At 43.4% G+C, this 12,225-nt stretch overlaps 1 protein-coding gene across 3 annotated transcripts in view; it reads right to left on the bottom strand.

The window, feature by feature from the left end:
- The window catches only part of ptprea (protein tyrosine phosphatase receptor type Ea), a 53,086-nt gene that overhangs the window by 4,540 nt on the left and 36,321 nt on the right, over positions 1-12,225 (bottom strand). Inside the window, exons 3-18 of one of the 3 annotated variants that reach the window (XM_071907939.2) lie at positions 9,180-9,257; positions 8,408-8,504; positions 7,788-7,861; positions 6,599-6,643; positions 5,837-5,973; positions 4,647-4,737; positions 4,202-4,278; positions 3,992-4,028; positions 3,792-3,889; positions 2,832-2,951; positions 2,302-2,465; positions 1,822-1,957; positions 1,507-1,656; positions 759-852; positions 319-395; positions 50-184 (exon numbers count right to left, since the gene is read on the bottom strand). In XM_071907939.2, coding sequence (XP_071764040.1) covers positions 50-184; positions 319-395; positions 759-852; positions 1,507-1,656; positions 1,822-1,957; positions 2,302-2,465; positions 2,832-2,951; positions 3,792-3,889; positions 3,992-4,028; positions 4,202-4,278; positions 4,647-4,737; positions 5,837-5,973; positions 6,599-6,643; positions 7,788-7,861; positions 8,408-8,504; positions 9,180-9,252 — 1,605 coding nt within the window. In that variant the 5' untranslated portion in view covers positions 9,253-9,257. Of the gene's footprint in view, positions 1-49; positions 185-318; positions 396-758; positions 853-1,506; positions 1,657-1,821; positions 1,958-2,301; positions 2,466-2,831; positions 2,952-3,791; positions 3,890-3,991; positions 4,029-4,201; positions 4,279-4,646; positions 4,738-5,836; positions 5,974-6,598; positions 6,644-7,787; positions 7,862-8,039; positions 8,191-8,407; positions 8,505-9,179; positions 9,258-12,225 lie in introns of those variants that run through there. The other 2 variants (XM_071907940.2, XM_071907943.2) reach the window with 2 other exon arrangements.

Here is a 12,225-nt window from a genome sequence, read left to right as displayed (position 1 = left end):
CAGTGTATAAAACAGCCAATGTAGCAATCATCACTTATGTGCAGCTTACCTGCTCCCTCTCCTGGAGCTCAGTGAGCATGACAATGGAGTGACATTTCCATTCCCACACCATTCTCCAGAAGTCCTCTACTGTGTGGGACAGAGGCCCCTGGGTGGCGATGAAGTAGTCCTTCTGTCTGTAGCCCTGAGACACAGCAAACACATAGTTTACATCACCTTTATAGGTCCAGTAAAGAGTATAAATAGCAATGTCTATGAATTATTAAGGTCATAAATGTAAGAAGGAAGCCATTTGGTGATAAAATGTAAAGTGCTTACATCTATAAAAGATGCATTGATGTAATCGGTGAACTCCTGTCCTCTTCTCATGGAGAGAATAACTCGGTTGAAGTCATCTAGAACAGAGGTTGAGCAGGAAACCCCTTAGCACCATTCAGAATAGAGCAGCTCATAAACAGTTTCACAGAGTATCAGGTAACACAAAGTGCCCTGAGTGGCTAACACAGTGCAATAGACTCCCCCGCTCTATTTCTGAGAAACATGAATGAGAATGAAACATGAAAGCAACTGAATGCTGTGGAGCACAGCATTGGATAAAATCTCTTATTTAAATTCTAAATGTGGATACAGACACAATATAATCTGGAGGTCAGAATCTGCCATGAGTGATATACTTCTGGTTGACGCAATCTATTGGAAAGGCACACAATCAGTTCTATTCTTTATCCTGGTTTCTCATACGCTCCTTTCTTCCTTACATGGAATAATCTGCAGGACTCTGTTCTTCTTCATGTTGGCAGGAAGGTTCCCCGTTCTCATGTTCTCCTTCATTATCCGCATGTTGGTCAATTTCTGGACAGGAACCGAGCAAGCAAAGTCAGAATGTTACAAACCTGCAAGCGCTCACTATCCTTTTGTGCACATATCCAAGTAGGGCAATGATACAACTGAAGCTGCTGATTACAAATCACATTTAGTATTTACAGTCAAACTGTATAAAATTTATCACTGCACATATAAGGCCACAACAAGTGAGTTTTATTATCAGTGCTTGATTTTGCTTTGAGTGATAAGGCTTAGGGTTTGGTTCTTATACCAAAAAAGGTTGTGGGCATCTTTCTATGTTCCCAGTTCTTTTATGTTTTAACTGCCTTTTTTTATGCTGTGGCCCATTGAAACATATATTTTTTTCCAGGATTAATAAGTGTTGACTGGAGTGTTGTTTGTTCACTCATACAGTTGATATGGCTCTGGGGCAGCTATTCTAAACTATCTAACTAACTAACTAAAAATTAACTGTGATGGGTGTGGACTTAAAGAAACACTGCCATAGTGTTGCTTTGTCAGTGAGTTAAATTGACAGTAATAAGTTTGCTGTGAAGTCAAAATATATTTACTCAATTTGTGTCCCCAGCTACAATGAGATAAACATTTGGGGTATAGCAGTCTTGATATCTGATAAGATGTGATCTGTCATTTGCCAGTATGTGACATGAGAGGTCTTACCTTAAACTCCTCCTCCAGGCCGACCCGGTCAGACGGGGCGGAGGTGTTGTGCAGTTTGTGCAGGTGTCCTTCCAGTGACGACACGTCCAGCTCCGTGTCTCCATAGAGGTAGTATTCCAGCAGGGCCTGGTAGATGAACGAGTACTGCATCTGGGGTGAGAACACATACACACACACACACACACACATCAGAGGGATAATTTATACTGCAAAAGGAACATTATCAGTGTGTTTCGCATTAACTGTGAAGTGCTGATGTAATGCCGCGCCTCCGAGATGATAGAGCACTGGGAACTTGTGCTATCGCCAACTCACATCTGTCTGGATAAGCTGTGAGCGCTGTTCTCGTATCTTGGAGACGAAGCCAAACACATCAACCTTCTGCTCTGCGTGCATCATGTCTATCATGGCATCTATGACGATGAAGGTGCCTGTCCTTCCCACGCCGGCGCTGCGGAGACACAAAACACACCACCAAAGGGATAAGCCATAATTCTGACATGACAGTCACGATGTTGATGACAAGAGGAATAAAAGACATCTGTATTAGTAAACAAGTCTACTACTATAGTCACTCTAAATGGTTCCAAATGTTTCCGGCCATACTAGAAAATGTGTTTGTCTCCAGAGAAACAAAGAGGATGTTTAAACCAAAACATAATACTGTATGTCTCCAAAGACACAAGTAATTGAAACCATTAAAAGCAACGTTCGGTCAAAACCACTGGAATGCACATACAGTACATGGACCCAAACAAAATAAGATAAATACTGAATTGCTATTCTTTCCGGTACCTGCAGTGGATCACAATGGGCCCGGAGAAGGGCGGATTGACCGTCTTGACCTTCTTGAGGAACTTGAGCATGCCGATGGGGGAGAAGGGAACTCCGAAGTCCGGCCAGCTGGTGAAGTGGAGCTGGGTGACGGGCCGGGGGGTCTTGGAGGCATCGCTGGCCTGCTACACACAGACACAGAACCAGACACAAACACACAGACATAGACAGACACAAAGATAAAGAAACAGAGTTAGCAGTGTTACCTGGAGCAGAACAGACACAATAGCCTCAGTCTGGCTATATTTTATGACTCTTTTTTTCAACAGGGACCATTATTTAAAGTAGTATCCTTTGAGTTTTTCAGAGTTCTTTCAGAAGTTGAAAGTTAAAAAGATGCTAGGTATTGTCTAGACTAGCACTATGAAAAAGGCATTGAACTACACATGATACAACATAATGTTCCTCAAACACCATACATTTTGCTGTCACATACATTTTCCAACTGGCTGTACTTGAACCTCCAAGTAAAATCCTCAGGTGAAACTCACATATTGTACACAGAACTTGCGTATGGTGTAGTCCACCAGGACAGTGAAGTCCTCTACCGCCACCCTGACATTCCCATAGGTCCAGCAGCCCTGGTCTGGCCAGTACTGATAACACTTGTCCTGGGGAGAGAGAACAGCTGTGACTCAATATATACAAACCCTGCACACGCCCCAGCCATAATTATTCACATGACTATGACATGCTGGCGACTGAATATACTCAGGAGTGTATGGAAGTTGGAGAAAATGCAGCAACATCCTCTGAAAGATTCCCAGTGAGATAGCCTTGAGCTGGTGTCACACAGCACACAGCGATCCACACATTATAAAGGCTCCTGCCTCTGAAATCTATTCAAGGACTTTCCTTTCAAGAGACAAAATGATTCAAATGCATGACTTGACCATAGGTGAGCGTTATGAAATCACACTGTGCAAATTATAGGCTTCAATTTCCCAGCCAGTCAGTCTAGATTAGTGTCAGTAAGAGGGATGAAACCACTCAATAAGAGTTGGCTGGGTAATTATGATACCGCCTTAGAGGGCTTTATTACACATTATGTGGCTATTGATTTCAACCTGGGCACATGCTGATTTAAATCTCCTCGCCAATTCTCTTCTTATTGATCTTTTTCGCCCTCCTCTCTCTGTTCTAGCCTCTTTGTTAAGTGAGGTTGTTCTGGTTCACATGCAGGGAAAAGAGATTGTGCAACTGTTGCAGAAAAAGAAGGAAAGATTACAGGTGTGAGGTGAAGAGTTTAACTTAAACTCCACGGTTTCCCCCTATGACCGTGACCAGTTAAATCTATTCCAAGCACAAATCTTCTCAAATCTTTTTGTGATGCTCTATTAATCCCAAAGGAGAAATTCGACTTTTTGCTCGCCCCCTCCACAGAAGAAAGCACAGAATCAGCTACAGAAGCAGCTGTGGCGCTGGGAGCGACTGTGCTGAAAATCACTCACTTCTTTCCTTTCTTTCAGGTTTGTCAGCATGACAACAGTCGCTACTTTCTGCTCCCATATCATCCTCCAGAAGTCTGCCACAGTGTCTTCTTTTGGACCTGAGGGACAAAAGAATATCAAATGATTTCCCAATGGATGAAATTTCATATCAAGGATTACGCAACATGATGATATACATTTCCGAATACAGTGTGCCTCACCTTGTGCTGCTATGAATTTGTTCTTTTCCGTGTAACCCTAGTAAAAATGAAAATGACATTGCACTGTCAAATCGTAGAGCAAAACATTCATTAATAAGACAAGAGTTCTTGTTTTGGTGGAACTAACATTTCCATTATGCATAGTGGATTAATGGCCCAGCCCATTAAAATGATGAAATAACAACAACAGAGATTTCAAGCATAACTCACATCAATGTAAGAAGCATTCACATAGTCTGAACAGGGATTCCCATCCAGCTGAGACAACACCACCCTGGAATGGTCATCTGTTGGTGAAAATACAAATCGGAAAAGGGTATACACAACTTCTGAACAGATGACCCCATTTATTTTCATAGAGAGCAATGAGGATCAGAATGCGTAGTTGAAATTAAATTCTACAGAGAAAATAAAGGAGGAGTAAGGTAAGTGATGGGAACTGGAAGAAGGAAAGAGGATGAGGAAGTGTTGTTTCATTGCGAATGAATACTTGAGCTGCTGGTGTGAATCTATCTCACCCCAAGACACAGAGAGGGAGGAGCCACTGAGGTGAAAAGGCACACCCACACACACACGTACAGGAAACTGTGATGTCTGGGTGTGAGTCAAGAGAAAATGTATTTTCTATTGCATGGCAGTCAGAATACACACTCACAGGGAAGAATGTTGGGGTATCTGTTCTTCTCCTTGTTGTCGTCCTTATTGGCCTCCTCACATGTTCCATGGGTGTAACCCCCAGGCAAGGACTGCAACACAAAATGACAGCAACATACCAGTTAGTAACTATCCCATAACACGTGTTTTTACTGTTTTACTGCTGTTTTACTGGTTACACACCCTCAAATACTGAAAATCAATCAGGCTGACGTTCTGCAGGTCAGGACCAGTGCATTGTATTCTATGCTGTGCTTTGTTCAGCCTCGATATAGGCACTTCCTCTCCTACCTACAGTAGACCTCCGTTAAAAGCAGAGAACTTGAACTTCCTCTGTCTGTGCTGAAAAACCATCTGAAAATATTCACACTGTTATGTGTTACATGGATCCTGAGTCATACACTTGAGGCTCTATTCCAACCGTCCTAGATCCTCAATTCTAATCAGAAATAGGTAAAAGGGTATTTTTCATGTCTGTGTGTCATGGACTGTGTGACACACACATGACTCATGTAGTTTTCCCGAATACTAAAATACACACAGGGTAAGTCACGGTAGGAATCTTCTTCACGTGTGAACACCTTGCACATCGTTGTTGTAACTGTAATTTTGGAGATTTTTTATGTCTTAACTTCAATTGAAGGAGGACTACATGCTACTCTATCGGTTGAGAAGGTTGGCCCACCTCTAGCCTTTTGCCAACTACTAGCTTTTGTATCTTGTCTCCCTGTTAAATTAATAATAGCAATAATAAAAATAATATATTACTTCTACTAGTACTACAACTACAACTACTACTACTTCTACTACTAAATCACTTTATTAGAATTTTTCCAATTGTAAATAAGAATTTGTTCTTAATTTCTTGTCTGGTTAAATAATGGCTAAATTAAAACATGCAGATCTTGCCATAGTATAGTGTCTCAAATGAGTCTATGTCAAAATCAACCAATCATAATGTATTTAACCACACTTAACAAAAAATTAACAAACATCCAAACAGAAAACGTTCCAATATTTCAGCAATCCCATAAATCTTGGGGTATTGGCTCCACAACAACTAAGTACTTTAACCCTACACATTAGAAGTAAACAGCACTTCCAGCACTTGTGCAGAATACAGAAGACTCTGTGCTGCGACATGCTGCTGTCGCCCTAAGCTTCAGACAGAGGAGAGAGGGGGACGCTCACATTGTACTCCTCCCTGAAGAGCTTGCCATCGTCTGCTGAGCGGAGCCTGTACTCCTCCTCTAGGTGGTCCACTGGGAGGGGGAAGTAGGTCTTCGTGGCTGAAGGGGATCTGGGCAGAAGGACCACCGTCTGTTGCTCTGTGGGGTTAAGACAGAACAGAGAGTTTATCATCCCCACTGGGCTGATAAAGTTTAATGCAATAAGGGTGAAATACCGTTTGTGCTCAAGAAAATTAATAGCGGGAGTGCCACTCCACTGTCACAATTGATTTAACTTTGCTGATCAGCTCAGTATTTTACGATTGTACTAAAAAATGAAGTTAATCTTATAATGGTGTTATGCTGTAGTGAATGCGGTTCAGAGAAGTGACGTGTACAAAGAGGATTGGGTTTCATTTAGACAATCACATTATCAAACTACTGTGTGAGGACTTTAACAACAGTTCATCACAGATCAAAAAGAATGATTTGAAATGTTGTCGCATGTTCGCCAAGGGACAGCACCTCAGTAATAACATAAGGAGAAGCCCGTAGCAGTGTAAGTATTCAATGATCATCACTAAACATCACTGGTTGTTAGAGAACCAAAAGACCCCAGGGAGAAGCCACTTACAACACCCTGTACGCAGGTTTTTCAATGGAAATCTCTGGTAAGCACCCAACTAGGCATTCAGTTAGAGCTCACAATTTGAAAAAAAGTCAAAAAGTACTAGATAGTGTTAGTAACATGAGGATTCTGATACCTCCACCCTATATACCTGACCTGGTGGTAAAGTTGTGTATAACGACTCAGCACTGTATCCAAACTCTAAAACACAACACACACCAAATCACATACACACACACAGATGGTCAGGAGGGAAAACCATACTATGGGAAATATGCCATTTGATGTTTAAGACAGTTTTGACAATACATTGTCCACAAGACTGTAGATACTGTGCCCTCACTTAACATGGCTGAGACCATTTTACTTTCAGTTTAATAAAATAAAAATGTAACTTTAACAGCAAAACTGCACTTACTAATGACACAGCAACTCCAATAAGGAATCAAAGAGCTGATAAAAAAATAAGAACTGTCTTATAGCAATAGATTTTTAGTCTACTTCCTGAATTGAAAGTGAATTATACCCAGCCTTGCCCAGTTGTATAATTGGTGTGATTCTGTCACAGTACAGTAAAGGAAACTGTTCCAGTAAAAAGGAAATATAACATCTCCTGTTTGAATACAAAGCGTGCCATGTGCCGTGTTTAGAAAAAACGTCATTAGTAGCAAAGTCAATGTCTTGAAATCCATCCAGTGTTTGTTAGAGCTAGATGGGTGTGTTCTGTGTTGTGGAGTAAGCCATATCCTAGTTAGATTCCAATCAGGCGGCTGGAAGAACACAACCAGTGGGAACCTGCTCTGTGCATTCCATTGTGTTGTCGGATGAGAAAATACTTCCTAAAGGAACACTCATAAGTCCTTATGATGTGTGGCTTCCTTTAAAGTCCAATAGCTGTCATCATACTTCACGCAAATCAGCTCTTAGAATAGAATTAAAATAATGCAGCTGGATAAGTGCAGTGGTGTTTGCACAGGTCACTACAGAGCACCAGAGTTGGTATATACAGAGGTTACATTTGCTGTCAAAGTGCTATCAAATTAAAATAACTCAGACTAGGTGTCATAGCTTTCTTCTTCACAGCATTAACCACAGGAAGTCAAACCCAAACCACAAGCCAGTGATGGTAAAGTTGCACAGAACAAACTCAGAGATGACATTAAGCCTCCTACGGAGTGTCCTTAATACTTCTTTCTCTTTCTCTCTCTTCCCCACCTGTCTATGTATCTGTCTGTATGTCTCCCTCACTCTCTCACTCTCTTTCTCTCACACTTTTTGACTACCAGCCTATTGCTCTCTCACTCTCTGTCTCTTTCTTGCATTGTACCATATACTACAATGTTACCTTGTTCTTCCAGGATGCCATTTGGTATCTTCTTGTCGACTGTTGTGACGACTGCTTTTCTCTGGTTTCTTAACCTGCCAGGAAATAAAAAACAAAAAATTAAAAACAAGGGGAAAACAACATAAGATCATTAGTAAAGTGAGTTCAAGTTCATTTTTACCAAAGCTAAACACTAAGATATTTTTTTTCAATATTAAAGATCTCCTTAATGATCTAGCATTAACACTATGAACAAAAATCTATCCATCCTACCATCTGAAGCTTGAGAAGCTATTCTTTCTCATTAGCTGAAGTCGTGGAAAGACAGCACTCCTAAGTCCCAACGTGTTACAGAACTTCTCTTCTCTTCTCTTCTCTTCTCTCTCTCTCTCTCTCTCTCTCTCTCTCCTGTTGCCTGTCTAGTCCTCTGTCACTGCCTGGCTGTCTATGCTCTTTCAGTTCGAGAAGCATGAGAGGGAGTAAGCTCGCAGCACTTCCTGACTGGGCTCCGCCTCGGTGACTAAAGGAGGAAGTGCTCGTCACCCTGAGCTCTGCCCCCCGGCCTGGCTCCCGGCCAGACAGCCAGGTCCGTGGGTCAGGGCGAGTGGGCGGGCGGCTCCTGGCGGGGCTTTGAGTTTTACCTGAGGAAGTACCAGGCTAGCAGGGCGATGATGAGCAGCAGCAGGGACAGCACCAGCACGGTGGGGAGGATGTGGGGGCTGGGGGACTTAGCGTCTTCTGAGGAAGAAGGAGAGGCAGAGGCAGGGTCAGGGAGCACCGTCAACAAAGGAGCAGGAAGAGGCCTGCGTGGCAGACCAGGGGGCAAGGCCAGCTGAGAGATGGGTGTGCACGTGTGTTTGCGTGTGTGCAAATGGTTGTATCTGGTTGTGCATGTGTTTGTGTGTGCATTCTGTGCATGTGTGTGCACACGTATACATGAGTCAATGTTGAATCAATAGTTGGCACAGCAATGCACCTCCCATGTTCTGCTCTGGCCACATGCCTGATTTAATAACTGGTTTCAGCAGTATTTTGTCTACAGAGATAAGTATCTGGGGCCAAGTTCATTTCAACCTGGCAATAAGTCTAACAGTAAATGAGAGGCTCTAAGAACGGAGACTCGGCCAAGAGTCACAGCCACATAGCCAGCTATTAGCTGTGTTTATATAGAAGTACAATAAGCTGTAAATTATTGTCCAGGGTAGCTGAAGTTCACTATGATCCGCTAATAACAAGGCTGTAGAAAAGGCCATTATCAAGCAGATGCACGCACTGCAAAAGATACACAATAATCATATCTTAGGAAAAATGTTGACTGCAGTGGGTGGCAATAGGATTTTGTTGCTATTGCAAATTGTTTAGTGTTGTTCAGTCTCACATGCTGAGGTGAATTACCATTGTTACTGTTCTTACCTCTTGTATGGTTTCCATTGGTAGTGTAATTGGATGTTATTGTGGTTGCCACCAAAAACAGAACTGGGACCATTGTGACTGCAGAAAAACAAAATGAAGACGGATATTAAATTTACTGCCAGACATGTTGACAAAGTCAAGATTCACGAGAACATGGCCGCTGGATAATATCACCATTCAAGATACACAAAGACTATTGATAGATCTAAAACATATTTCCTTATTCATGACCATTGCATTCAGGAATGTGCTCATCGTTGCAAAGTTCATGGTGCTACAATAGAACAACACACTCATATCCTGGTGATTCATTAGCCCTGTCATACAGCCCAGGGTGTAATGCCCAACAAATCCACAGGGCGGCACAATACTCTAACCTTGGAAAAACTAGGCTGGTGTCAATACATGCTTCCTCACAGCTCCAGTGAGAAGAAAAATTCAAACGCTAAAATCTAGTCTGGAGGAAATCAAAAGCATTCAAAACATTTTTAAGTTCTAGTGATGTCAAAAGAAAAAAAATGTTCTTCATGGGGTTACATTCATTTTCATGAATAGCATTAATGTCAACATCCTCACACACTCTATAGCCTTCATGCAAATCTCAAGGCACTGCTATACAAGCCATAATGGTATAGCAGTGCCCTTACTACGCTTATGAAGCATGTGCTCATGTGTTTTTATCAGTGTATTATCAGATTAAGAAAAGAGAACATGAGGAAGTGCCACTCAAAGCTGATTACAGATGTTTTCTCAACAGTCTAGAGAAACCAAATCGGCCATGCCACGCTTAATCACATTGTATCATTTTATACATATAGCATGCTTAGGGTCTTAGCGTGCTATGTGTGTAAAAAAACACACACACGCACACACAAATGCGTGCCCCCACACACAAGCGCACAAACAGGAAGCCCAGATATGGCACAGTAATCACCAGTTGACATTGGTCTACGAATGAGTGAGTGAGCTGAAGCTGCATGGATGGGTCAAGATCATGGGGAGTCTGGCAATCTGCAGCCAGGCAGCCCTAAGCCATATGACACAGAAATAACACCTACACCCCCATGCTCAATGCTCTGCTCTCTGCCTCCTCCCCTTTTCCTCTGATAACATCGCCCCGACACACAGGCACACAGACATGCACCCGCACATATACACATACAGACAGATGCAGAGACACACACACACACCAACAGCTCTGTCCGGAGCCCCTACGTGCTCAGACATCCACCAGGAGTCTCAGCTGACTGACTCGGATCATTCCCTCATTTTCTCTGGGTAGGAAAATGCAGAGGAAGGAAAGTAACAGGGTATCTCCCATCGATTCCCAGTGTTTGAGCATTCTGAGCGAGTTCCACATTGATTTAAGCAGGGTGGACTAACTCCTCTCTTCTTAAATAAGCTGGTAACATTTTAAAACCAAAAAGCCTTGAGATGTTGGCAGTTTTTTTTTTTTTTTTTAAGTCATCTGTATTCAAAAGAAGCACTCTAGAAACTTGGATTCTAAGCAAAGTGCACCAACGTAGCACTGCTATTGCCCCATAATGAAGCAGAGCAGACTAGTGCTTTGTCTCCACAAGGATGCAGGTGTGTGTGTGTGTGTGTGTGTGTGTGTGTGTGTGTGTAGCTTTGCAGCTGCGGTGATAAGAAAGCCCAGGCCAGTGCATAGTCAATGAAGACACTGTGTGTTGGAGCTGCCCTGCTGTGCCGCAGTGTCCTGTAATGTGTCCAGGACACCGGAGGAATGTGGAGGCAGCAGACCAGAGGCACTGACTGCAGCGGGGAGAGAGAGGGAGCAGAAGGTCCGGGTCAATAATATTTCCTGGAGCAATTAATAAACCCTGACATGTCAAGCCCCCCTTCCGTGGGGAAGACTGATGAGAGAATTCTAATGAGAGAAGAGAGGAGATGAACCCCCCCCCCCCCCCCCCCCCCTTCACTTCTCCTCCCTCTTTATCCCCCTCCTCCTCTATAAGGCTCACTCATCTCCATGCCTCTCTCTGCAAATGTCACCGGCTGGGACCAGGGGGAGGAAGCTTTGTAGAGATATTGAGCTGAGTTAGTACAGTGTGTGTGAATTCTCAGGGCGCGAGTTTATATGAGAGACTAGAGGTTTCTGTGATGTGAAAATACAGCCATGGCACTGTTTGGGACTTTCCGCTAGACATGTTGCATCGCTTTATGTGCACTGTCTCTGTGTGTTTGTTTGTGTGTGCGTGCGGCTCAGCAGGGACATCCAGCGCAGCGCTCTTAGCTAGCCCCAGGGCTACGTCTTGTGGTCAAGTATTGCTGCTTTCTATGAAGGTCCTCCAGTCCCCGGCTCCCTCTCCATCCCCTCCAGAGACATCACCCTGTCACAGGCACATTCTCAGTTTCCAACCCCTGTCCGGCTCTGTTGCTCCTGGGGAATCTCAGACTGCTCACCCCCTGCTCTGCCAGCTTTTCCCATCCCGTCACTGCAGTCGTGTCCAGACCCACTTCTTCTGCATCTTGGAGGAGATGACCCGCACACAGAGCAACAAACTTCCTTTCTTCCCTTTCTGTCCCTGTGGGGAATATCCCTCTCATAACTATAAATACTTTCCATCCCTCCGGATATCTAATCTCTCTCTCTGTCCCCTCTCGCTCCTTGTCTCCTCACTCCCTACTAACTCTCTCATCATCAGCACAAACCAGCCTAGACCATAAGTCTCAAATTAGATCACTAGTACTAGTCATTGTTTAACACGGGTCAGACTGTGGTCAAACAGCTATCATCATATTGTGTATATTCTCATCTGTCTATTGTCCTTTCTCCATTTAGCACTCAGCAGCTAGTCACCTACCTTCAGCTATAATGAAAATAGGTCATGGGAGATGTCAGCGCGGGGCAAGTTCTAAGGCGTCCTTATTTTCCGATAGGAGGCATTTGCAAGTAGCCTTGGGGAAGGGTATTGTCCTGGCCGGCCAGACAGCCAGTCAGTTGGGTGGTATGCGTGTCCCGAGTTACTCAGGCATAGAGCGAGCTCTGTCTGGCGGTGGGTCAATGCGGTCCTGGACTGACAAC

This window comes from Centroberyx gerrardi, chromosome 20 (genome assembly GCF_048128805.1).
Source record: "Centroberyx gerrardi isolate f3 chromosome 20, fCenGer3.hap1.cur.20231027, whole genome shotgun sequence".
NCBI classification, from domain to species: Eukaryota; Metazoa; Chordata; class Actinopteri; order Beryciformes; family Berycidae; genus Centroberyx; species Centroberyx gerrardi.
Note: the sequence above shows the minus strand (reverse complement) of the source record. Positions and strands in the feature narration are given on the sequence as shown.